The sequence below is a fragment of the Strix aluco genome, chromosome 3, assembly GCF_031877795.1.
Source record: "Strix aluco isolate bStrAlu1 chromosome 3, bStrAlu1.hap1, whole genome shotgun sequence".
Taxonomy (NCBI): domain Eukaryota; kingdom Metazoa; phylum Chordata; class Aves; order Strigiformes; family Strigidae; genus Strix; species Strix aluco.
Window position 1 is genome coordinate 68,634,628 of NC_133933.1, and position 24,328 is coordinate 68,658,955.

The window sequence follows — 24,328 nt, forward strand, 5'->3', positions numbered from 1 at the left end:
GAAATAGACTGAATGTTTTTTAACTAAGAACTTTAAAACTACTAAAAAGCTGGATAACTTCACTTTAAGAAGAAATAACATCATTCAAAAGACTTTCTGCTTAGCTAAAAGAAATTATTGAATATTTTATTAATTGATTCTTACTGTTACAAAAAAAATTGGTAGTGCTGGGACTGGGAGTGCCCAGGAGACTGCTGAGAAAAACTGGATTACCAGTAGGGCTGCCATCTGGACTGAGACTGGTGGTGTCAGTTCACTTCTTAATGCACATGTCTTAAAGTAATATATAATCTCAGTGGGCAGGAAGGACATGAATGCTCATAGTGTTTACCAGAAGTGACATGTTAGTCATTGCTTGGTCAGAGCTGCTAGAGACAGGCTGATGAGGTTCCAGACTGGTGAGGTTCTCTCATGGTGCTTTAATTGCTGCTGAAGGAATAATGTTTAGTTATAGGCTGCTTTGCTATCAGACAAATACTTTTCATGAACCTTGTATTCACTTACAAATAGCACTGAGGTATAGCTAGGGCTTGAGGACTAAAGCTTATTATTTCTTGAACACCTTTCCCTAAAACATTTACATAGGTCTCAGAGTTAAGGAAAGGCAAGGGATGATCACAGTGTATTTATGACTTTATTTGAAGATACTGCTGTAAAATCAGATAATTGTGCTTCTGTGTGAAATTGCTCTTTTTTTTTTTTTCCCTCAGGTCTTCACATTATATAACCTACTACACTTTAAATGAAGAAAAATAGCAGCCTTCCAAGTTCACAGTTAATGCCATGGAAAGGCTACATAGTTTATCACCTCCTATACTGGGCTTAGATCATCTTTATATTTTTATAACTATTATTTATTTTCTTCTTTTAAATACTAATTTTTAAATCTTGAAAACACTACATCTGACTATCAAGCGAATGAAATGTGGGTCATATCTGTGGAGGCCACCATCACTGAAAATCAAGAGCGATAACATAGTAAATGTGAACATAAAATTCAAACATGAAAAATTATTGATAAGCGTTTGGTGGTTTGTGTAAAAAGCATGAATAGGAAGGATGAAAGAAACATCTTTGCAATAGGATTGTCAGGTGTGAAACAAGAAATGTCACTACTTGAAGGAAAAAAATGTTAAATTGACATGATTAAGATTTACTGGAGTTTTTAACATTTGAAAAATGGGATCTAAGTAATTTGGAGGCTGGAAAGAGTACCATTTCCAAAGTAAAGCTGTTGGGAGACAGACTGGCAGAACACTGTGAGGGTTGTAGTGCTACAGTATCTTATGTTACTTCATTAAAAGCTCAGATAGCACATGCTGGAATCAGGTTTTGAATTTAGAAGTGTGTCACCCTGGACGTATAATATTAAATCATAATGTATGATAGCAATTCTTCACTTTTGTATCTTTGACCCATATCAAGAGATTGGGACAGATAAGGAGGAACACAACTTCTGTCAAACCTCTGCTGTACAGAACATTTGGGTCACTAAAGGTCAACAGGACACCAGCATTAATTAGAAATCTTTGTTTCCAATTCTATTTTAAAATTAGAACTGTATGAAAGATACTATATAGATCCTAAGTTTGTGCAGCTGCATGTGCTGTCCTGTAAAAATTAGTTAGAAATATGCAAATAACATAAGGGAACAATCTGCACATTTGCATACAATTTGTATATGAACACAAACTGGCTTATGTTTAACACACCCTGCCTCCAGCAGTGACCAGGAAGGATGTGGAGTTGCAGATAGTGAGAGTTTTGGCACGTGGGCCAGGATGAGACAATAGTTAGGTGGCAGTTACAAAACCTGGGTATGCCTGTTTGTGTCTGTAGGGATGTGTGGCTACGCGGTGGGATATTGGAGGACACCTGGAGCATGCAGGTGGCTGGAAGAGGCTGGATTTCTGGTGTTCTCAAGACTGGGTAAAAAGATGGTAAAGAAAGTATTAAAGGTCTTGAAGATGGAGACATCTGACTTGAGAAATACTAATGGGATCGTCTGCCTGGCAGCTCCTGAGGAGCTGCATGTAGATGAATGCAGGTATCTGGGGAGCAGCTGGGCTGGAGGATGTAGAAGTAGCTGAGTCTGTCAGAGCTGGAGCTCAGCAGGGAGCACTGGTAGCACCTGTGAACTGGGATTTTGCTCCCATCTCCCTCCACCACCGAAGCTTCCAGTCTTCTCTGCTTGCCCTTCTCTCTCTGACCCAGCAACGGGCAGCTGTAGGGACATTCCTTGATTACCTGGTCCCTTGGCACTGCAGCAGCACTTGCAGGCTGAAACTCAGTTTTAGATGGTGCCTCCAGCAATGTGCCAATGAAGTCAGATCAAGACCTCTGTGGAGCCTAATGCTTTGACATTTTGCTGCTTAACACTGCCAGTAGCAATACTAATTAACAGTTTGCATTTACCTACAGCCAGCTCATTTAATCCAGGCCACTAGTCAGTCACTGGATTGTAGTGGCTACTAGTCACCCACAAACCAGGTCAACTTGAGCTGTTTCAAGACCCAGAACTGAGAAAAACCATTTCAAAAAAAGTTCATTTCAAAGCCTTTCAACCTCTGCTCCTGGGGTGGTACACCAATTGAAAAATGGTATTTTTAAAGTGTGTTTACATAAGCATACCCTTCAATGAATTTAGGCCAACCCCAAATGTTATGTCATCATCAGTCATGTCACAGCTTTTAATAAGCTCAAATATGTTTGCTTCCATATGGGCACATATGGTTGCAGCACTTGTATTTTAAGTTTGAGGTGTGAATAATGACGTAGCAATCATGGTTACAAGCACCAAGCTTGCACCCGACTGTAGGATCAGCCTCACGGCTGCATCAGAAGCAGGGGGGTTGGATGCCGGCACGCTCAGTGTCGGCTGCAGCATCGCAAAGACGGGGGTGTTTCCCTGCCGGGGGGCAGGTGAAGCGTTCCGGTGTTACCCCGGGACGGGTCAGGCTAGGCCAGACGGAGCCGGGCCTGCTCTGCGATGGGCTGAGCACGACGCCACCACCGGAGGCTGCGCGCAGAGACCTCCCAGGGCGCGGCGCCGTAGCGGCCCTTCCCTCACCGTCTCTGAGGAGGCCGAGGGCGCGGTGAGGGGCGCAGCCCCGGCGGGGGGTGGGCGGGCCACGGCCTCCCCGGCCGCTCAGCCGAGCCCGGCCACGCGGCGCGAGGCTAGCGCGCGCCGCTGACGTGGCAACCGTCCCGCGCAGGGGCGGAGCGCGAGCGGCGCAGGGACCGCACCCCCCCCCTTGCCCCGCGCGACCGGCCGACCAGGAAGCGGCCGGGCGAGGCGGGAGACGCCGCGCATGCGCGACAGCGCAACGAGGGCGGGAAGGTGCCCTGTGCGCCTGCGCAGGGGGATTCTGCCAGGCCCCACCGGACACCAACATGGCGCCCTAGGTCCGCCGCGCCAGCGTCACCGCGGGCGAGCGAGGCGGCCGTCGCCGCCATCATGTCCCGGCACAGGAACGTCCGTGGCTATAACTACGACGAAGGTAGTGGCGAGCAGGAACCGGCGGCAGAGCTGCGGGGGCCGCCTCAGACGCCGCATGAACTGCCGGCCCCTCCGCACCCTCCCTTTACCGGCCTGCACCCCTTCTCCCGGCGGGTCCTTCCGCCCCGCAGGGGTGCGCGGCGGTGCCCGCGGGGGGGAGAGTGTGCCCGGGCCCAAGCGGGTGGAGGGGAGGGCGCGGGGGGCTGTCAAGGGCGGTGGGAGGGGAGAAGCATCCCCCTCCCCTCCGCGGGGTTGGCCGAGGCTCCGTGCGAGGCCTCGCCCCGCCCCCCCATTTCCCGCCCGAGTGGTGGGTCGGGCACACGTGGCCGCGCTGCCGCCGCCCCTCAGGGCCACCTTCTGCTACCGGGGGCTCTCCGGAGCTTCCCCACGGGGAAAGCGCGGCCCTGGCAAGCAGGCCAGGTCACAGAAGGGGTTACCTGCGCTGCCTTAAGTTGCCGAAGTTGACCGCTTTTCAGGCTTGAAAACCAGCCTCAGTACAATTGAACCCGCCCTTTTTTAGTTTTGTAAAGCCGAGAAGTTTGTGTTCCCACTCTTAGCTCTAGCAAATTGTTGCTGATGTTCAGCCATAATAATAGATGAGAGGCAACGGCCGTTCCTTGGAGAAAAAGTGTAGTTCTTGGAGATGGAGTTGAGCATCTAAGGAAGAACCTGTTTTTCAGACATCTTTCTGTTCTATTTGACTTAAGCTTGCATGGAATGAACGAGCTCTTATGTAAGAACTTGGCTCATACCTGCAGTGCTGCAGTTTTCTTTGTGCCCTGTTCCATTAACTTAGGCAAACTGTAAATTGCACTCTTTTTTTCTAAATGGCTTTGTTTGTGTTGGCTTGGGCTGTGGAAAAATGGGCACACTTCTAATTGATATTAGTATTTTAAAGAGCCCCTTGGTATGGGAGCAGCTATTCTTGTTTGCTCAAGCTGTCAGATTATATACAAAAACTGCAAGAAATACTTCTGCCTGCCTCTGGTCTTTTGCTGTTGAGTGGACAGATGTAATGTGTATATGTATTATAGCAGAACAAATTGGGTTTTCCACTGTGATCTTGGAATTCTTGGGGAAGTCATGTGAATCCATGTGAGGTGTGACATCTGTGTGGCCTACCTTGCAGGTTTTACTAGTGCAAATTTACCTAATACGGGCAAAATCTTAATCTGGATTGGGGATTAGACTGCTTGATTCTTTCATCCTCAAGAGATTTTCTTCACCACGGATTGGTTGAAATGTTGATTTCAACTGAATCTGTTGTCGGTGAAGTTGGGTGCCCAATCTGTAGAATTCATTTCAGTGTTTGTACACTCAGAATCTCCTAATAAGGTTGCTGAGATACATAGTAATTTGCTGTAGCCATATGAGGCTCAAGTTCCTATTGTTATTTGAAACTTTACTGTTGCGTTACACATCAGGTTTAATTAGAAGTGTGTATACGTGTAGTCTTTATACTTACACTGTATACTACTTTTGTAGTTGCGTATAATCATTTCTGACCCAAATGAAGTACACTTCTGTGTCTTCTTTATTTAATATAAAGCCATATGTTCTTTTTATGCCACTTAGGATTCTGTAGTGCTTTGTCTAGCCCAATTATTTGTCTCCTTTCAAAAATAAATATTTGTAGTATTTTTTGGTCTACTTTCCTAAGAATGCTTCTGAGGCCTTAGATCATGTGGCCTTTATTTGACCATATTCTATTTCTGCTCTCTCCTTTTTGAGGTATTGTGATCAGCACTGAATATGATATTCCAGCTGAGAGCATGTTGATGATTCAGAAGTATTCTACAGTATCAACAGCTGTGACTTCCACTCTGTTCTCTGTAATTTCTGTCATTTTTTAATAATTATTTTTATGGTCAGTGCAAGCTGAGCCATCTCACTGAGGTGTCTTTTTCTTAGTTTAGAAATTAAACCAGTATGGGATACACAAGTTATTCAAGTAAAGCACACTGAGAAGACTCACCTTGGTTTTACTACTAACTGTGAATGTTAACCATTCACAGAAGTCATCTAGGAGTTCTCCTTGACGCTCTCCAAGTATTGGTCAAACTACAAAAAGATGTTCTTACCTTGAAAAAAAAGTCTATCTCTTCTCTAGACTTATAGATTAGTTGGTCCTAGCATGGAACCAGGAGACAGTGAGTTCTTTCCAACATCATCAAAAAGTAGATGACAATATGCTCTTTAATTTTTAAAGACAAACAATCAGAACAAGACAATAATATGTTTTCTTTATTCCATGATAGTTAATTTCCAAAGTAGCTTCCTGGGTCTTTCACTAAACTTCATACACTTCTGCCAGCCCTTTTAGCTACTGCTTTTGGTTGGCATTTTTTTTGAGAATTACAGTTTGAAAATTATAGAGTTGAGTTTACTTCAATTTTCTTATTCCATGTTGAGAGATAAATGAACCTTTCATGCCCCAAATTCTAAGCCTTTTATAGATGGATACAGTGTTTGTAGTGTCCCAGTTCTGTGGCCTGTAAGTTGACACCAGAGTTTAGATTTTTTTTTTTAGCTGTTAGCTACTTTTTATCTCTCCCTCTTTTAAAACAATGAACAATACGTATTATTTATGAAACTGCCGAGTGTATGCAATAACATCTTTAAAAATACTTAATTACTTTTTCTGTGTATGTCATTATTAGTGAAAATTACAAATTTATTTTCAAGATTTACATAATGCTAGGATTTGGGGGGGATAATTTACTTTCTGTGTTTTCTGATAACTGCTTCCTGATACCTTTGTTTTATTGGGGAAAGTATATGGCTGTGTTTAAGTAGCTATATAAGATTCTTGCTTTATGGCTGAAACAATTTTGTGTATTCAAAGGGAATTGTGAATTGTGTTTTTTCTTTGCTGAACTTGAGTTGAAAGGTAGATGGCCGTGAGGACAGACCAGAGAAGAGAGCTGTGAAGTAGGTAGGTATGGAGTAGAAATGCTGATCCTGAGTTGTTGGAGCAGAGATTGTAATTGAACTGTCTGTGGTTGAGACTGTTGAGAGATCAAGCAGAAATATGGAGAGAAGTGCCAGGGGTAAAGATTTGTGGAACTGTAGACAGTTGAGTTTGGACTGTGGGGGCAGCCTTCCAAAGGAGATGCTGAAGGAGGAGGTGTGAAGCATGGCAGCTCTTGAAAGTTTTCAGCTCTTCTCATGAATAGAGTATTAAATGTTAAAATTCTATTACTGTAACTTAGAATTTCTTACCTAGGTAAATAAACAGTATTTAACTGCACTTCTGGAATACTAGAGATGCATAATTTCTTAAAACCTTGTGTAAAAACTACCGTTTGCATTATAATATTAAGTATTTAGAAACTATGCAGACTAATCTTACTGTTTCTGCTTCTTAGATTTTGAAGATGATGATGTGTATGGCCAATCAGTAGAAGATGATTATTGCATTTCTCCTTCAACAGGTTAGTTCACATGGTTACATACAAGCATTGTCCATTGATTCCTAGTCTGATACTTATTTCTAGAATAAAACAATATTTAAAAGCTAGTGAAACTTTTGAAAAGTGCCTAGTGACCATAATCCTGTTAAATTCAGTTAAATAGTGTTAGGCATTGTTGTACTTTTGGAAGTCATATTAGACAACTGGGCACATCTTCAGTCGTACAAGTATATTGTCTTGGATGGTCAGAATGTACTTGATAATGTAAACATCTGGTTTATGGGAATGTGTTGATAGTCTTGAAACATTTGGTGCGTTTTAAAATTCTTAGTAGGATCTAGCTGGTCTTAACAGTTGTGATTCTGCACCTGGTAGTTGATGTCTTTTACACAACCTTGAGTAAATGTTGGGCAGGGTGTCTTACTGTGGGATGCAGCACTGGTCCTCGCTGACTTCTGTTCCTATGTAAGATCATGTGGAGTTAATAATAAGCCTTCTGCCATTTGTAATGTTGCAAACTAGATATAAAAATAGTGATGCTGTGTGCTCAAGTGAGATGTAATTGGAGTGGCTCAGTCCAGCTGAATTCAACCCAACCGTAGAACCATTAGGTTGTGTTCTCCAGCCAAATCTCTGGCAAGATTACCAGTTCAGGGTTTCTCCAGATTTGGTGGCAGTGTTTCTAGAGCTTAGCAGGCCTTGAAAACAGTATGGCTGATGTTGATGTGAAGCTGTGCTACTGCAGGTAACTAGGCTGGATCTAAATCCGCTGCGACCGTGATGCAGTCTGTGACCTCTGGCCACAGGTACTTGAGTTAATTAGGTCTTTAAAAATCTGTTCCTCTGTCATACTGTTGATTTTAGATAAGCAAATCTAGGTGTGTATTTTTATTATTTGTAGTCACATTCCCTGATTTAAATTCCTATTGTCTTGCATTTGGTTTCTAAGTTTAATTCCTAGAATTTTTCAGACTTTTCTAAGAGGTAGCCTTGTGTTTTGTGATAAAAATATGCAACGTGTTTACTTTTTAATCAAGTATAAACTGCTAAATTGAAAAACTAATTCTTGTTTGTGCCCAGTAATTTTCCTAAGAATTCTTTTTACGTAAGCTTCATTTATAAAATAATCTGATCTAGATTGTATAGCAATCTTTTAATAGTTGCTTCAAGTTATGGTGATTGAATATGAAATGGTATGCATTTAGGAAACAGTTGCTAAGGCTATGCTACTTAACTTCTGGATATACATATGCTTTTAGAGCTGGGGAGAATATTACTTAGCATAAGGAAATTTGTTTAGATTATACTTGGTACGTTTCTGAGAGTATGTAATGACTGGGGCTCATGTTCAGCAAGAAGTTTTATCTATGTGTGTCTTAATGTGTTGCTCAATCAGAGTGGAATTTTGCACTTTTTTAAAGTTTTCTGTGAATATACATTCTTAACTCATGGGCTGTATTTCTAATGAAATTCCAAGTAGAAAAGAATGTGTTCAACTGCATTAAACTGTTACCAGTATTTTGACAGTGCCATACTGTCAAAACAACATTATTTTCATGCTATTTTTTTTTTTTACTTGTAACTGAGGTAAAAAAAATATAATTGTGGAGTAAGGTTCTGGAGACATTAGGCTGTAGATGGTAATTTGGTGTAGAAAATACTGTTTTTCAGACCTGGAGTATATTCTTTTGTTTGAATACTACACTTTGCAGAATTGTTGCATTACATGGATACAAGGATGTTGCCCAGCCTGTGGTTTCATTGTGATGAGGACTTACTTATATTCTAGCATGCTGTATGCTTTTTCTGTGCAGTCTTCAGGTAGTAGTCATTATACAGTAGTGTCCCATTCCCCCTGCCCCGAAACCACTGCAACAGGTAAGCATCCTAACTTTTTTTTTTCCCTGTAGAGATGTTTTGTTTTTAAAGGAGAAAAAAAAGATTTGACTTTTTTTTAATACTTTGCTTTTTATCTAATGCAGCAGCTCAGTTTATCTACTCCAGACGAGACAAGCCAGCAACATTTGCTCAGCCATTAGAAGAAGAATATGGCTATGAAGGTACAGATGATACTGCTGATTATTTTACATCCAATCATCAGTTGACTGAAGTTGATAGAGGTAATTATAGAAAATAAATAATTCTCAGAACAATCTCTTTTATAAATTAAGGACTTACTAAAATTGTCTTAAATTAATATTTGTTACTTGACTGACTGCTCACAATTTTGTAATCTTGTTGTAGAACAACATCCTTTGTGAGCATAGCTTCAGTGGTGATTTTTCAAGTTTGTAACTACCTTTTGTGTACTGCTTGTATAACTTGGTTGCATACACTGAAATATGTTCTTAGTTTCTCATTAGAAATAATGAGATTTGATATTAAATTCAGACATAAGAACAGCTGTACTGGCTCAGGCCAAGCATCTATGTAGCTCATGATCTTGACTTATCAAATGGATGCTTAGGGAAGAGTATTAGGAACATAGTATTTGTAGAATGATCTTCTGCTTGTATTGCATTCCAAAATATGGCAATTAGCAGTATTTGAAAGGTTTTCAGTCATGCATTTCCTTGAAACAGTAGCTAATATATTTAGATACCTTTATCCTCTACAATCTTCTCTTACCCTGTTTTGAATTCGTTAGACTGGTTTCAATCCTGCAGCTGTGAATTCCACATTACAAGCCAAGTTCTGAGCTGAGTGGTTAGGGAAAAAATATTTGCTTTTTTTTTTTAAACTTGTTTGAAAAAGGTTCACAAGTCTCCTTCCTAAGTATTAATAGGTAACCTAGTTTTAAATGTTTTGGAAATAATAAAGTTTGTTTTTAAAATGTTGATAAGCTCAGAGTAAAGTGTGTTGGTGAATGAATAGACAATAAAATGCATGAATGATACTTGGTATTTAAAACAAGTTGCAGAAAATTCAGAAGCAATAGATAGAACAGAAGCAATCTAGATTCCATGTCAAGTAAATTGGTAGAAGCTATGCTAATGCATAGACATATGGGTAAATATAATAAATTGGGGTGTAATATACGTGTTTTTACAACAGGAAGTAATGGTGTAGAGGGAAATTTGAAAGAATTATCCAGTATGTGGATACAGGTGATCTAGACAATACGATACGCTGGCTTTTCACAATGCTTTTGACAGACTCCATCAGTTAAGAATTGATATTGGAACAAGAAGGAAAGTAATATTCCGGACTAAAAAATGATGGAAAAGAAGCCTAGAAATAACCATTTCTACTGTGAAAACAGCAGTGGTACCACAAGACTAGTTATGCTTGATAGTGTGTGCTATGTTAGACATTAATAAGAAATTACTGATTGCAGTCAATCTGGCTGCAAAGAGTTTGGCAAGATTGTCTGTGTTGAGTGTTGGATAATAAAATGGCCAACCAGCACATTGTGCAGGGCTCTGCAGTGCTTGTTTTGCAGAGCAAATGTCTGGGGAACATTGACTTGCTATTTGGATTACGGGTCGAGGGAGTGGATTTAAGTAACCTTGAGGAAGTTGTAATTCTGTGGTGTTGAATTCCCTTAGCAAAGTTCTTTAAACATCACCATCTTTGAGGACGTGTTCAAATAAAGAATCTGTAGTAGCCTTCCTGTTGTTCAGTGCCTGTTTTCTAAAATCTGAACAGGCAGGAACTGTGGTACTCAGGAAGACTTTCTTCTGGTCTCTTGTGTTTGTATGTCTGATCAGCACACTACTTCCAGTGAGTGGCAGCCTGGTGAATTTTCAGTCTCTTGTGTGTTAAGTCAAGACTTAAGAAACTTATCTTAGTCAAGGCATATACTAGTTGCAGAAATATGCTCCAAAGAAAATTGATTTTATAAGCCAAAAAATGTATTATAGTTTTAGGAAAGGTAAAGATTGCAGATAGTTTCAAACCTGGTGTGTTGATCCAGAGTTTTCAATTGTTAAGGCCTGAGTCCCCCGAAAATGCTGTTTTACTTTGGATGTAAACACTTAAACAGCAGAAGGGTGTAGCATCTGTAAACAATTAAAATGTGCTGTTCAGTGGGATTCCATGTTGACTTACTAAATTACTTTGGATAATTTTAAGGTGATTATTTGTATTTCTCTTCTGCAGTAAAGATAGTTAATTTTACGACATCAGAGTATTTCACTGAGACTTTATAGACTAATAAATAGTAGTCAGTGATATGTTCCTTATAGCAATATCTGAAATTAGTCAAATATTCTGCAGGGTTTGGGGGCAAAGTTTATCATGGCAGTAAGTGAGATTGAAATTAATTTCTAAAGGTTTTATCTCTCACTGTGATGCTTTTCTCCTGTTGTTGTTAATCAGATGTGTGGTACTAGTGGTTAGGCCACTTAAGACATTTTTTTGTGCAGCTTATAACAGTAATATGTCTCTTTTAGCCCGTCTTAATTCATGCCTTGATCAAATGAGAGAAGTTTTGGCAGAATCTGTACCAGAGCAAACAATGGTGCAAGCAGTACTGGATAGTAAATTTGATGCACAGAAGGCTTTGGATCTTGTGCTTTCACAAGGCAGTAAGCAAAATGTGAAGACCAAGAACGAGGATGCTGTGATTGTAGGAAAGACGACAAAAGGTATACTTCTATTTAATTGTTTATATTCAAGATGATTCATTTCTATGTACAGTTTAATTTTGGCTTTACAAGCTGTGAAAATGCTTGTTACTGCATTAGTCATTTATTAGAAAATCAAAAAAGACCAACTTTTCTATTTCTGTGCTCTATAAACATTTAAAGGAAACAGTAGCTTTTGTTGAGCTAGAAGTCAAAATAAAACCTTAGTGTCAGCTTAAATTCAACCTGCAGCCACCTGCAGTTCACAGTAAATTTCTGATTTCTAATATATGACTTAACTGAATGAATACATGTCCTAGAAGTTGGACAACATCTTTAAGTTTTATGTACTTCCATTATTTCTTTGGTGAACTGTCATCTCCCATGCCCAATACCTCCCTTTTTTTGGTAGCGTCTGTACACTAACTTTCTTATTTTGATTTACTCTTAACTCTGTAATCTTTACTGTCATTCTTTCCCGATTCTTAAAGTTTCCTAGGTATTTCAGTAGGTACCTGTAATTTAATTGTAACATTGCATATTTTGGATAACACTTAGTAATTAAATGCCTTTTCATGTTTCTTCTTGATTTTTTGTTGCTGCTGTCAACTTTAAAAAAATTGGATATTTCATTGTGACTGCGCTTCCATCTGAAAATTACTGGCTATTGTAAGGTAAGGAGACTTACTTTGTTGTCCAGAAATGTGTGTTGATACAGACAGTTTCTCTTGTGCAGTAGAAAATGTTGCTGATGCCAGCAAACCTGGGTTTGGAAACTTGACAGCCAAAAGTGGTTCAGCTTGTTACTCTTTAATTACAAATGACAAAATGCTACTCAATGCTGAAAAATCCAATATACCTTCATCTGAAAGGAAAGGATTGAAATCCTCTTCACTTGTTCTGTCATCTTCTTTCAGTGATGATTTGTGTAAAGGATCGTTTTGTGAACCTGTGAATAAACAGGCAGAGAGTCAACTACCAGAAAGTGCTAATGCAGTAAGTTCGATTCCTGACAGTGATGATACTTACTTTAGCATAGGAAGTAACCCATCTGGAAATTCTTCCTTTAAGAAGTTGGAATGCAAGGAAACACAGGACTTGAAATCCTTGCTGATGCAGAATGTGGTTTGTGATTCTCTGAGTCCTGAAGACAGCATTCCTCTTGTTTCCTCAAATACTTCTGAGTGTAATAGTAATGCAAATGTTTACAGTCCTCCATGTTTAACAAGTGCTTTAGGAAAATTGGCTCTTGATAATGAAGTTAGTCATACTGTAAATAGAAAGAATGAACTTGAAAATTTTTCTTCACTTGTGCAAAGTAGAAAACAAGAAAGCCTCTCTTCAGACATGGCTACTTTGCCAGTGTTAAGGTCTGGAAGTACATCGCTGGCTGACTTACTTCAGGAACACCAGGAAAGCAGTGCTAGCCACTCTTATTCTTTGGCTGATCTTTACACCCAGTCAACAGCAAGTCTCACTGGTATGAAATTGGGAACCTCACCATTATCAAAACTAGTAGGTCAACCCCAAACTTCAGGTGGGATGCCAGAGCTAACAGGATCTTTGTCTTCTCTAGCCCTCTCTAAAGTTTCTCCACTAAAGGAGGTTGAGAATTTATCACTCTTGGATTTAATAGCAGAGACTATTGAAATAGATAAAACTCAACAAAGTACGGACGTCCCCATGCTCAGTGTAACTGAACTGAGACCCTCTAAAAGAACCAGCATTGATTTAAGTGTCCTTGTGAAAAATGCAGATGTATCTGCAGGACAAAATGAGGTAGGACAGTTGAATATCTTAAGCCCTGAAACTAAACCTTTAAAAGAAAAACAAGGAAAATGTTCTGGTTTTGCCAAAACAAATAAAAAAACTAAAAGAGGGCTTACTCCTAAGAGGCAGGATTTGTCCCTTTCATGGATGAAGGCACTGCGTGCAAGACCTTCAGCTTTTGCTTTAACCTTGTGTCTCCGTTATCCTCCAAAAGGTTATAAGCGGCGCACAATTGGTATACATAAAGCTTTCCTATACAGTAGACAAGTACAAGACATAAAACCCAAGGAAACTGGTCCTATAATAGCCATAACACCGTTTGACTTCAAATCAGCATCTCCTGATGACATTGTGAAAGCTAACCAAAAAAGAGCTTTTACAAGAGAGTAGTGTGTGGGAGGGGGGAATCGATGTTTATATCTTGGTATATTAAAGAAAAAAATCATATATAGGACCTATTTATAATCCAGAATTGAATTTTTTTATTTTTTTAATTGACATACTGCAGTTCTCATTGTTTGGTAACAAATTTGTATGTGAACTTCTAAGCTGTTGCACTGAATATTTTTGCCTAATTTTCACTGACAATTTAACATTTTTAACTTTTGAAAAGTCTTGAACTTTAGTATATAGATATTGCATGTACAAAATTCTATAAACACCATTAGACTTCTTGAAACATCTCCCTACGTGTTGAAGATACAATTCATTGGGAAGAACACTGAACTATTATTCTGTAAAATAATTTAGTTTTGCTATATGGTGTATAGTTTGGGTAACAGGAACCTCAGTTTATATTATGACTGTTTTATTAAATGTTCTTAAAGTTAGATTTTCTGATAAGGTATGGTATTAAACTGCCAGTCTTGTAATTGATATTGACAGTCAATGTCATTATTCTCTTCTATCTTTATATTGATTACAACAGAAATACCTTTAGTTTTCAAGAGCCTCACTAACTTCAGGTTTTGACAGTTTTTGTTGGGTTAGGACATGTATAGTTTTTCATAGGACCAAATTTGTAGGGGAGCAAGCAATTAAAATTGCCCCCCCCATCAGCTGTCAAAATGTGATATTCAGAATTTTAAACCAGCTGTTTTGTACGTTTATACATGTTGCATGTATTTCATGAGAAGTTTCACTAGGATTCTATGGTTTATTTTCAAGTCTTTCAGAAAAGTATTGGAATAACAATTGTTTCAACTTTAGCATGAGAGTCTTTGCTCAATGGAAAAAAAAATTCAGGCAAAGCGTAAGTGCTGTTTGTGTCTGTCTCTTGTCTGTTTTGAAGAAAGCTTCCTTTAGTAATGGAAATATATTCTCTTTTACTGTTTGCACCCATTGCTGTTAGTTTGAGTCTTTAGACAGAAGATTGGACAGGACATTCTGGACTTATTTTTTTAGCTGATAATTACCAGATTCTGGTGCCACTGTTAGTCAAATCAGTAACTGCATGTATGTTTCAGCTTACCTTTTAGCACAAGTTACTACTTTTAATATATTTCCAGTGTCAGTGTCAGTATTTTAGATCCTGAACAGCAATAAGTGCAATAAAGGTACTGCTGCAACTTGAAAAATATATTTGTTCATATACTGCCATACACTTACTCATGCTAAACTTGGCAGCTAGTATGGAACAGTAGATATGATTTTCATCTAGTTTTAATCTAATTTTTGTTGAGCATGTTACATCAAAAAGAAGATAAAACCTTTAGGTTTATTCCTGTCTTCAGGTTGCACTACAATTTTATTTCTAAATAAAAATAAAACATGTTCCAGTGCTCTCAGGTACAAATTTCATGTTCTGTATATTTTGCTTGTTTGTCTAGTTGATGTTATTTAGGACTATGAGCAGTGTGACCTCTGACTTCTTGAATGAAATGAATGTTTCTTACCCTTACTAATAAAAGTTTTATATAATGACAGTGCTGCAGTGTTTATGTTCTAGTTGACATGTTAATCTAGCCATCTGTATCCTTACCTATTTTGAGTGCCTTAAAGTGTAAATAATACAATCCAGTGTACATACTATGATCTGATAAGTTCATGAGCAGGAGCATAATTGATTTGTTTTCGCAGAAGAGTTCCTGTAGAAGTCTGGCTGATACTGTTTGTATACTGGTTGTTTTCTTAGTTAGTCTTAATAACAAATTCTGCTTTTTGAACAATACAAAATGCTTTTCAGTGATCAGTTTCTCTGTAGTTAGTCCAAATACTAACTTCCCACTACTTAGAAGTCCAAGTCTGTTTTTCCCACTGAGATAAAATGTCCTATTTGGAGAGTTTATAATTAAAAGTTCAGTTTTTCCAAAGTTGTGTGTGTTCTTCTAGTAGAGAAATTCTAAGTTTTAGAAGTAAAATATTAGTGCAAAGTTTGGCATTATCATGCCTGGTATATTTTTAGGTGGTTTTGCTTTCTTATGTTCCAAATACTCTTGCAGTCCTAGTTAATGTAGGTAGAGATTTCTAATACGTGTGGGTATTTTAAATTTTCATTGAATGCCTTCATTTTCCCCTCTAAATCTTTTCTCTTATTCTTGTTGAACTGTTCATTGGTTTTAATCTGTTTTCTCATTCCCTTGGCTGCTCTTTTTCTTTTTTTTTTTTTTTTTTGCATAGAACTTCTTAGCATTTTTAATAATTTTGGAGCCTGAACTGGACATACGCCTAAACATATGTCCTATGGATTCCATTAGAAAGCATGTGCAAGTAGTAGGTGGCAATGTGTAGTACTTGGAGCTCAGTTTTGCCATAGGTTTCATGCTGATTAAAGTTTGAACAAGTGACTGAAGCCAAAGGGCATCAGCATTATACGTTTATCGCCGATCTTACTGTGGGATTGATAACTTAGTAAACAACTTTGGGTCTTGTTAGGTAGCTAGATTTTAAAATACTTTTTCATTTACATTTGTCTCAGTGTTGTTAGCAGTCTTGAAGAAGTCAGTACATGATGTTCAGTGTATAAGGGGTGGGGGAGGCATTTTTCTTCAGTTTGCAATCCAGAATCCTGAAGTCAGCCTTGAATTAGTACAAACCTGCAGGCTGAACACTGCAGAAGGTGTGTAAGTGGTGGATAAACCTGAATTACAATTAATTTTCAGCAGAGATTATTTATTTCCATGCTTGGAAGATTTTACAGTTTTGCTTTTATAAACAAAAGGTAATGTGTTACTATATTTGCTTTTTAAATGTAACAGGTATTTTAATAATTCCCTTAATTATTCCTTAATTTTCTTACTGAGAACCGGGTTTGTATCATCAGTGACAGGTTTAATTGTCTTAGAATACTGCGTGATATTATGGTATATGGCATTTTGGTATAACAAGTCTGTGTTTGGCCTTTGCACTGAAGCGTTTCTGCCTAATGAATGTTAGAATTCTTGTTAACTAAATATGTCTATTTTATGCTTAACACTGAGCTTATTTTATTGATGTATGTATATAACCTTTTCCCCCCATTTTGCTGTTAGTGTGGATCTTTGTGTAATACAGGTCAACTGTGTTGTTTTGGAATTCACATATTAAGATTGCAAAGTACTTGTGTCTGTGTTTGCATATGGACATAAAGATAACATTAAACTACATAGACATACTACTTCTGGTATTCAGACTGTATACTACTAAGGTATTTTGTACATTAAATTTATTTTGTATGTAATTTTTAAGTGGCTGTTGAATATTTTTAATACAAAATTGACTTGTGGACATTGCTTTCTGTACCTAAATAAAATGCGTATTCTTAAAGGACTGACTTAATTACAGTTTTTTGTTAACTTACCTGATAGAAATAGAGTTGTGATTGAATGTTCTATAATGATTGTATCTATTGTGGAAACAGGCTCCAGTTCTTGTCTAGGTTTGCATGGTCATACTTCTTTCCATGGAAGATTCATTTGGAGAAAGTAAGGTAAAAATTGTCATCAAGTAGTGCATCTTCAGATACCATATTGAGGCTCCAGTTTGCTTTCAGTTAGAAATGAGTTTGTAAATTTTTCTTTAGATCATTTTGATAGTATTTTTTTAAACCTTATTTGGATCTTAAAGTGGAAAGGTTATCAGTGAAATAAGAAAAAAACAACTGTCTAAAGTTAGTTCTTAAGCTCTTTGTTGCAGTAGCAATTAGAGCTACTGCAGTTCATTTCTTAAAATCAACATTCTTAAAATGTCTCTAAATATCTGTTCCATTTTTTTCTTTTAGGTTTCTTTTTTCTAGTTGATTTCTATCTGAATTTGTTTTGGAAAACCAGGGCAAATTGAAAGTCAAATGTATGAGAAGAGTAGGAAAATAACAACCCCCACTGGAATATCAAAAATGATTGATGCTTTGTGTACCCTTTGAGATGCGATTTAACATAATTATATTTAGCTGGTTTTTAATTACAACAGAAAACACTTTTGTTTTGAGAAAAGTATAGAATGTTAGGAGCATAAGCTTGAAATTTAAAAAAAAACCCCATGGGATTAAAACTTCACATACCTGGTTTTTACTTTTTTTTTTTCCCAGAAATAACTGTATGAATAATTTCTCATTGAATTATTCAGACAATTCTCATGATCTTAAGCTTCAGACAGCGAGCTACATGAGTTTCTGGAACTGTTGCACAATAGTATTTCAGAATCTTATTTCTAAGAGACTAACTGGTGCAGTGAGGTAGTGTTTGCAGTTTTGTTTTTCCCTGTTTCCTTTAATCATGTCACTCAAACAACAATTTCTGAAAATCTACAATTATGCAGAAAGTTAAAGAGTAACTACTGCTACTGCAAAAATGAATAGCTATACAAAAGGTTTGTATGAAGATAGGATATAGGTTGTCTTTATGAAATGTATATAGTTTATTACAGTGCCTTTATACAAAGGCAGTAATTTACCTTTATACAAGGACAGTAGTTTAGGGTTATACACACAATCATTCATATCTCTTTAAAATCTAAAGTGCTCAGCTTTTTAGAGTTGTTAAAACATTTTTGTATTAAATGCTGATTATGAATTGTGGTTGGGAAAAAAAAAGCAAGAATTTAATCACATTGTAGTTCATGCAGTAAAAATAAGCTTCCTGAAGTGCTGAAAGGGGATGCTTCTCTGCTTTTCTGTTTCTTTGAAAATTGAGTTGAATTTTTATGCATAACTTGCATCCTTTTTTGGTTTGTGTGAAGTGTAGACAGCTGATAAACTCTTAAGTAGATTTTATGTTTGATTCACTGTGTCCAAACAGCTATTTAGATGATGAGGAAATATCATTAGTCCAAGTTATCTATACTTGTGTGTGCTAATGGTTTTGACCTTACAGGATTTTCTGTGGGAAAGTAAGAGAAACTTTTTTTGTGAAACTGATGTGTTTAGTCTGCAGTAGGAAACAATGTGATGAAACAAAAATCAAAGCCAATAGTGATATATTTATTTGTTTGTTTGTTTATTTATTTATTGAAGCAAGCTCTTCCCAAATTGCTCTCTTAATGCAGTTCAGAGAGAATGGGTCTCTCTTTCAGTATTGCTGTACTATACAGCCAGTGGCTCCTTCATGCAGACTGCTTGTGGAAGTATACATTTTTATCAAAAGTAAACATTTTTACTGAAAGTAAAACGTAATTGCAGTTTGTGATTTCAGGTGATTGTTGACATGAACAATTTTTATGAAATGGTTCATGAGTTTCTGGTGTCTTATGTTGTCGTGGAAGTGTTCTTTATCTTGTTTGTGGACACATTATGTTGCATACTTAAAAATGACTCATTAAAAACAATTGTTGGTGGCTTCTGAGGTATGTCAGTGGTTTGTTGGTCAAATAATTGATTTGGGTGTTTAGTGTTGGTAGGATTCCTTTAGAAAATAACCTATTGCCCTTCTCTACAACTTTCTGGTAAGAAAATGACCAGAAGATGACTAGAACCTGTAAAAGGTTGTAGTTTTCACTGTTGAAAATGAAAGAGAACTCATGAGCAATTTGTTAAGAATTTCAGATTTATGAAGACATAGTGAAAACTGTCTTACTCTTTTTATAATGAGAATATGGAGATTTTAGAGAAGAGTTGCCTGTGAAGTATTTATTCATGATCATGTCAACATATGGAGGTAATAACTGATGAAGATGGACATTATTTTAATGTTTCAACTGGCTATTTTGAATATTTTTGTTCATAAAATCAGAGTAAGAAATCTTAACAGAAATTACTTCTTAACTGGTGACATATGTTCCTGACAAATGTAGCATTTCTCAGGTGTCCTTTGCTTCTGTTTCAGCAGTGGGTATTAGTGATGTTCAGAAATTCCACTTTGAAATGCACTGTTGTATTGTTTCCTTTTACTGCAGTCAAGAGAAGCAAAGATTTTTGTTTGATGAAATTTAGCTCGTATTTATGGGTTCTCTGAGAAACCTTTCTTAAAGTTCAAATTTCTAAAAAATGTTTATGTTAAAATGTACCCTTCTTAGTCAAAAGGATGTGCATTCTGTGCATATTTGTTTCATTTGTACTTGCTTTTTCTGGCTAAACTAATTTTTGTCCGTGTTAGTATTGCAGAACAAATACAGATACTGGTGAGTGAGCTAGATTCTATTCCATTTCAGGCACCATTAACGGAATTGTTAACCACTTTATGACACTTAAGATTTTTGATTTTAGTGATGCATGAGCAGGAAGGAGGTCAGATGTCTGGAAATGTGCAGTCCTTGCAGGAAATAAAAACTACTGTGACCTGAGCATGTTTAGTTTGATTGTTGTTGGGGTAGCAAGGCATCTAGTCTTTTTTTTAATTAATTCCTTCCTGTAGTAGAGCCATCTTTGTGGGGGCACTGGCTATTTTGGTTTATGGTAATTTCTCAGGAATAATACCAAGAACAGGGTCTTTATAGGGCTATATTATAAATATTTAATAAGAAATGAGCTTCATAGTAAAGAGTCAAAATTGAAAGTAAGGCACAGGAAGTTGAAAAACCTTACTCATGATATGCCAGATAATATAGGAATAGAGCACAGGTCTCAAGCTTAAGTCTAGTTTTCTAAATATTGGACTATACTACTCTGCTTGCAGCTGTTAATAGAGATGCAGGTATTTCTTCACTGGCATTTTGTTTAATTTATGTTTTTTATTAATACTTAATGTATTCAAGTTTTTGACATAGCTATTAAGACAGCGTGGGCAGTTTCAAGAATACAAGTCACAAGTAAAATTAGGAGGTGCTTAACTTGCATTTTGTTAATGTTTATCTTTCCATTTTCTAGAGCTCTTTTTGCCTCTTTTTGCCTCTCCTGTATAAATACTTTCCTTCACTTTTGTTTTACACCAGTAATAAATAAACAAAAATCCTACAAATGTCACCACAATGTGACAATCTAATTAGCTGCTTCTTTTCACTCAGTTGAATGCAGCAAGGTTTGGTTTTGGTTCAGAATGATGGGCATTTCTCAGTCCATGGACAAATACTTATTTGTCCTCTTTTTAGACTACAGATGAACACTGATAGCAGTTGCTTACTAGTGCAAAGTATCAGAATGCAGATTATTGTGCTTTAAATGTAACTTTTGTCACTTCTGCTTGTGGTTAATGGGCAAGTGAAGTTGGGAGTCTTCAATGAAAAAGCAAACAAACTGATGCTTTTGCATTTTATTTATAGGGAGAATTCCAAAGAAATCCTGAAGGAGCAAACATTCTGAAGTTTAATGGTGATGTACAATATATTTTCATTAGCTTAGAGTCCCTTCAGGTTTTACTTCCATTTATCATACTCGAGGCTCTAATGCTTTGATTTCACACATTTGAAAATCAGTTATTTATACCCAGGTAGCTCAGAAGAAATTTTTGTCCCCAACTTCAATTGGCTGTGTTAACTTTTCGGTAACAAATGCCTGCAATAGTGATAAGAGCCTATTGTACTTAATGATCCTCAGATATGGCATGCGTTCAGCCTGTGACAAAGAGAAAATGTTCTTTACTGAATGAAAATGTTTGAAATCTGACATGACTGATAATATAGTTCTGTCTTAAATCATGGAAAGTAATGAGAATTTAAGACTTCCGTGTTTTGTGTAAGAAAAATATATACACAGACTTCGAGAAGTTACTGAATCTTGACTCTGAGGTACTGTGTGGGTTTTAGAAAGGAAGTGGCTTATTTCAGGGAAAAATGTGTCACCAGCAATGAAAAGCTTTTTAAAATCCTTTGAGATACCTTTTTAAGATTCTCCTCATACATACTGTACACCTACACTGGAAAAAGTGACACTCCAGGTTTTTTCTGAGTTTTCTTTTATGGTCCTTTAACACTAGTTTGATTTACTTTTTTTTTTGGACAAAATGTAAACCAACACAAAGTCAATCGTTTTCGTAGTTGACTATATCATAAAGTGGGGTGTTTTGCTTGGAAGCTACGAGAGGTTAGGTAAAAGTAAAAATGGTTCTGTCCTTTTTAGAACTTTGGCATTCCAGAAGAACCAGAGATCTGGGGAAACAGTAGCTTCGCTTGTTCTTAGAGTGGACTTCTATCTCAGTCACTTTCAGGTCATGGTAAAGATCAACAATCAGTTGATTTTCTCCATGTCTTGAGAAGGTAAAGTGAAGAATTTACTAAGTTCTCAGATGTGATTGCTGGAGTGCCAGGAAGGTATGGTTGGAGTCACATTTTTTTAAAATCCTGTTAAGTTTTAGGGATGAATGTTTGCTGCTGTAGTGCTGTTGCATATCAGTTTAAACGTTGTAAGTGTTACCTAAGTTTGCACTTGAGTACTCAAAGGAAGGCTGTTGACAAGACTCAGACAGTAGTATTTTGCAGTTGTAAACCAATGCATTTCAGCTCTAGAAACTTAGTAAGACATCTAAACATTAAAAGTGTAGGCATATCAAATCCAAAATTATCGGAGCAAAAGAAACAGTTTAAAAAATATCAATTACTGATGAAAAGGAGCTTGAATGCTAATAGGAAGCATGTGTGAAAACTCAGAAGTGAAGTTAAAAGGTAAAAGCCAGGAAGGTGTAAAAATGCAAGCTTAAAACCCAGAATTACTTTACAATGTCTGTTTATGCTGGGCGTCTTTCACTACAAATACTATTGTTCTTTCCCTGTAAAATTTCTTATCAATACCTATTTTACCTCTGTACTGTCTTCTGGATGTGTATCAAACATTCCTTCTATTCTCTGTGATTCAATATTGCTATAAAACATTAGTTACATAGTCTAGTGTATTTGTACCACGTACATACCAACAGAAATGCCACCCACTCAGTACTTGTGTGCCTCTACCTGAACTGGTTTGTTCTTGGGTGACAAAATATTGTCTGGTTTTCATCATCTCAACTTACTCTTGAGTCTGCTGTCAGAATCCCTGGTAGAAATCCGTGCTTAAAATGCCAGAAGCTTGGGAAACCGGGTAACTTTAATATGGAAAATACCTGAGTCTGCAGAAGCTGTGATGCCCAGTTGGCAGAGACATGAAAGAGCTTTGAGTGGTTGATGCTTCAGTAGTTCTTCCATATTTTTACTGCATATAAAAACTCAGCCTAAATGGAAATTTTGTATCTAATTAATTCCAAAATATGAGTTGAAGTTGTTTTGGGTACTCCTTGTTTGAGTCCTTGTTACCACTTTTTGTGGTTTTAGAATCACATTTTCCTATTTTTAAGGTTTTCCTCTTCCCTATTGCTGACCCACATAAACAGGAAAATGACTAACTTTGCTTGTCAACTAGGCAAGGTGGTGAAACTGCCTATATACCAAGTGCTATGCTTAAATTGAAAAAAAGAGGCAAAGTGCCACTGAAAGATTTTAAATAAACATTTTTCAAGGCAAAAATGCGATTCAAATTGTAGTTGTAGATGCTATCGGTGTGCTTGCAGGTAGTGCTGTAAATGTGAAGTGTCTAACTACTCTTTCAAGGAAGAGAAAAACATTAAGCAATGCACTTGAGTCCATGCAGGTTCCTCTCTAAAGTCACAATAGGGTGAAATGCACTGCTTCAGACTGGCAAATCAACTTTTCCTGGTATTCATCTGCATCTGATAAATCTTGCAAAGCTTATTTAAAACCACAGGATATATTCTACTGTATTCAGTTTTTCTTCTAAACTCGGATACGTAGCCTTTTATAAACCAGTTTGTGTGTCTGAATGATTTTGACAATGAAGAATAGAGCCTGCAGTGCTATGTTTCACATCACATCTATACATAGGTTGTTATTTTCCAAATACAGGTCTCCCTTATTCAGATTATGGCAATGTTCAGTCTCCATTTTTTCTAGACTTAAACAAGTTTGTCTTTGATAACTCTGGAATTCAGATATGTTTGGCTGGTGCCAGAGGAATTCATAGGAAAATGTGGAATAAAGAAATTTTCAGGGTAATAATATATATAAATAATGCAAGTGTAGATGAGTAACGCAGATAATGTAAACCACATTGCAATTAAAAAAGGAGAACTTAACTATGTTAAGTGAATACATTTCTTATGCTGAAGGGTGGGGCAATTTTTATAGACTTCTAGATTTTAATGCAGAACAGATTTAATAATGTATTTTGTACTTCTCAAATGTATGTTTCTATGTATGTCAAGTAGCTTACTTTTAGCTAGCTTGCTTCTGTTTGGCCACTATCTGCACTTCTCCTTGCAATGGTTTCCCAGATAAATACGATTAGAACTTTATACTAGGATTTTATATCAGTTAGTGACTGAAAACCCTACTGTCTGCTTAATCGTCTAATTAATGTTAGATTAACTAAATACCAAATAATGTCCATTGTTAGTGGTAGCATTCATAATGTGTTTCTTGTGGAATGATATGTTTCTGGTGTCTAATCTGTTGTAGCCAAGTGTGTGTACAGTGGTGGTACAGGATAATTGCCTTCGTGGCTTTTCAGATAGCTAAAGATTTATCTATAAAATTGTAGTAATAGATGTGTGAACTCGTTTGCCTTTTTTTCTGCTAATAGGTTGTTTTTAATACTGTGGAAGATCTGGACTGCAGATTAAATAGGTGATCAGCCTACTGCATTGATGCAGCTTGAGTTTGTTTTGCAAGTTAGATTCAGAGATCTTTAGCAGTTTCACACCTAGGTTTCAAAGATTCTTCGTCTGTAAATGTGTTGCCAGTACACA

General features: G+C 37.2%; 1 protein-coding gene across 16 annotated transcripts in view; it reads left to right on the forward strand.

Moving 5' to 3' along the window:
- The first annotated feature begins 3,350 nt into the window (after positions 1 to 3,350).
- HBS1L (HBS1 like translational GTPase) overlaps positions 3,351 to 24,328 on the forward strand; it is a 60,909-nt gene continuing 39,931 nt past the window's right edge. The window contains exons 1-7 of one of the 16 annotated variants that reach the window (XM_074819037.1): positions 3,363 to 3,500; positions 5,231 to 5,331; positions 6,345 to 6,434; positions 6,868 to 6,933; positions 8,625 to 8,790; positions 8,895 to 9,032; positions 11,307 to 11,501. In XM_074819037.1, the coding sequence (XP_074675138.1) occupies positions 6,907 to 6,933; positions 8,625 to 8,790; positions 8,895 to 9,032; positions 11,307 to 11,501 (526 nt within the window). In that variant the 5' untranslated portion in view covers positions 3,363 to 3,500; positions 5,231 to 5,331; positions 6,345 to 6,434; positions 6,868 to 6,906. The other 15 variants (XM_074819038.1, XM_074819039.1, XM_074819045.1 and 12 more) reach the window with 15 other exon arrangements.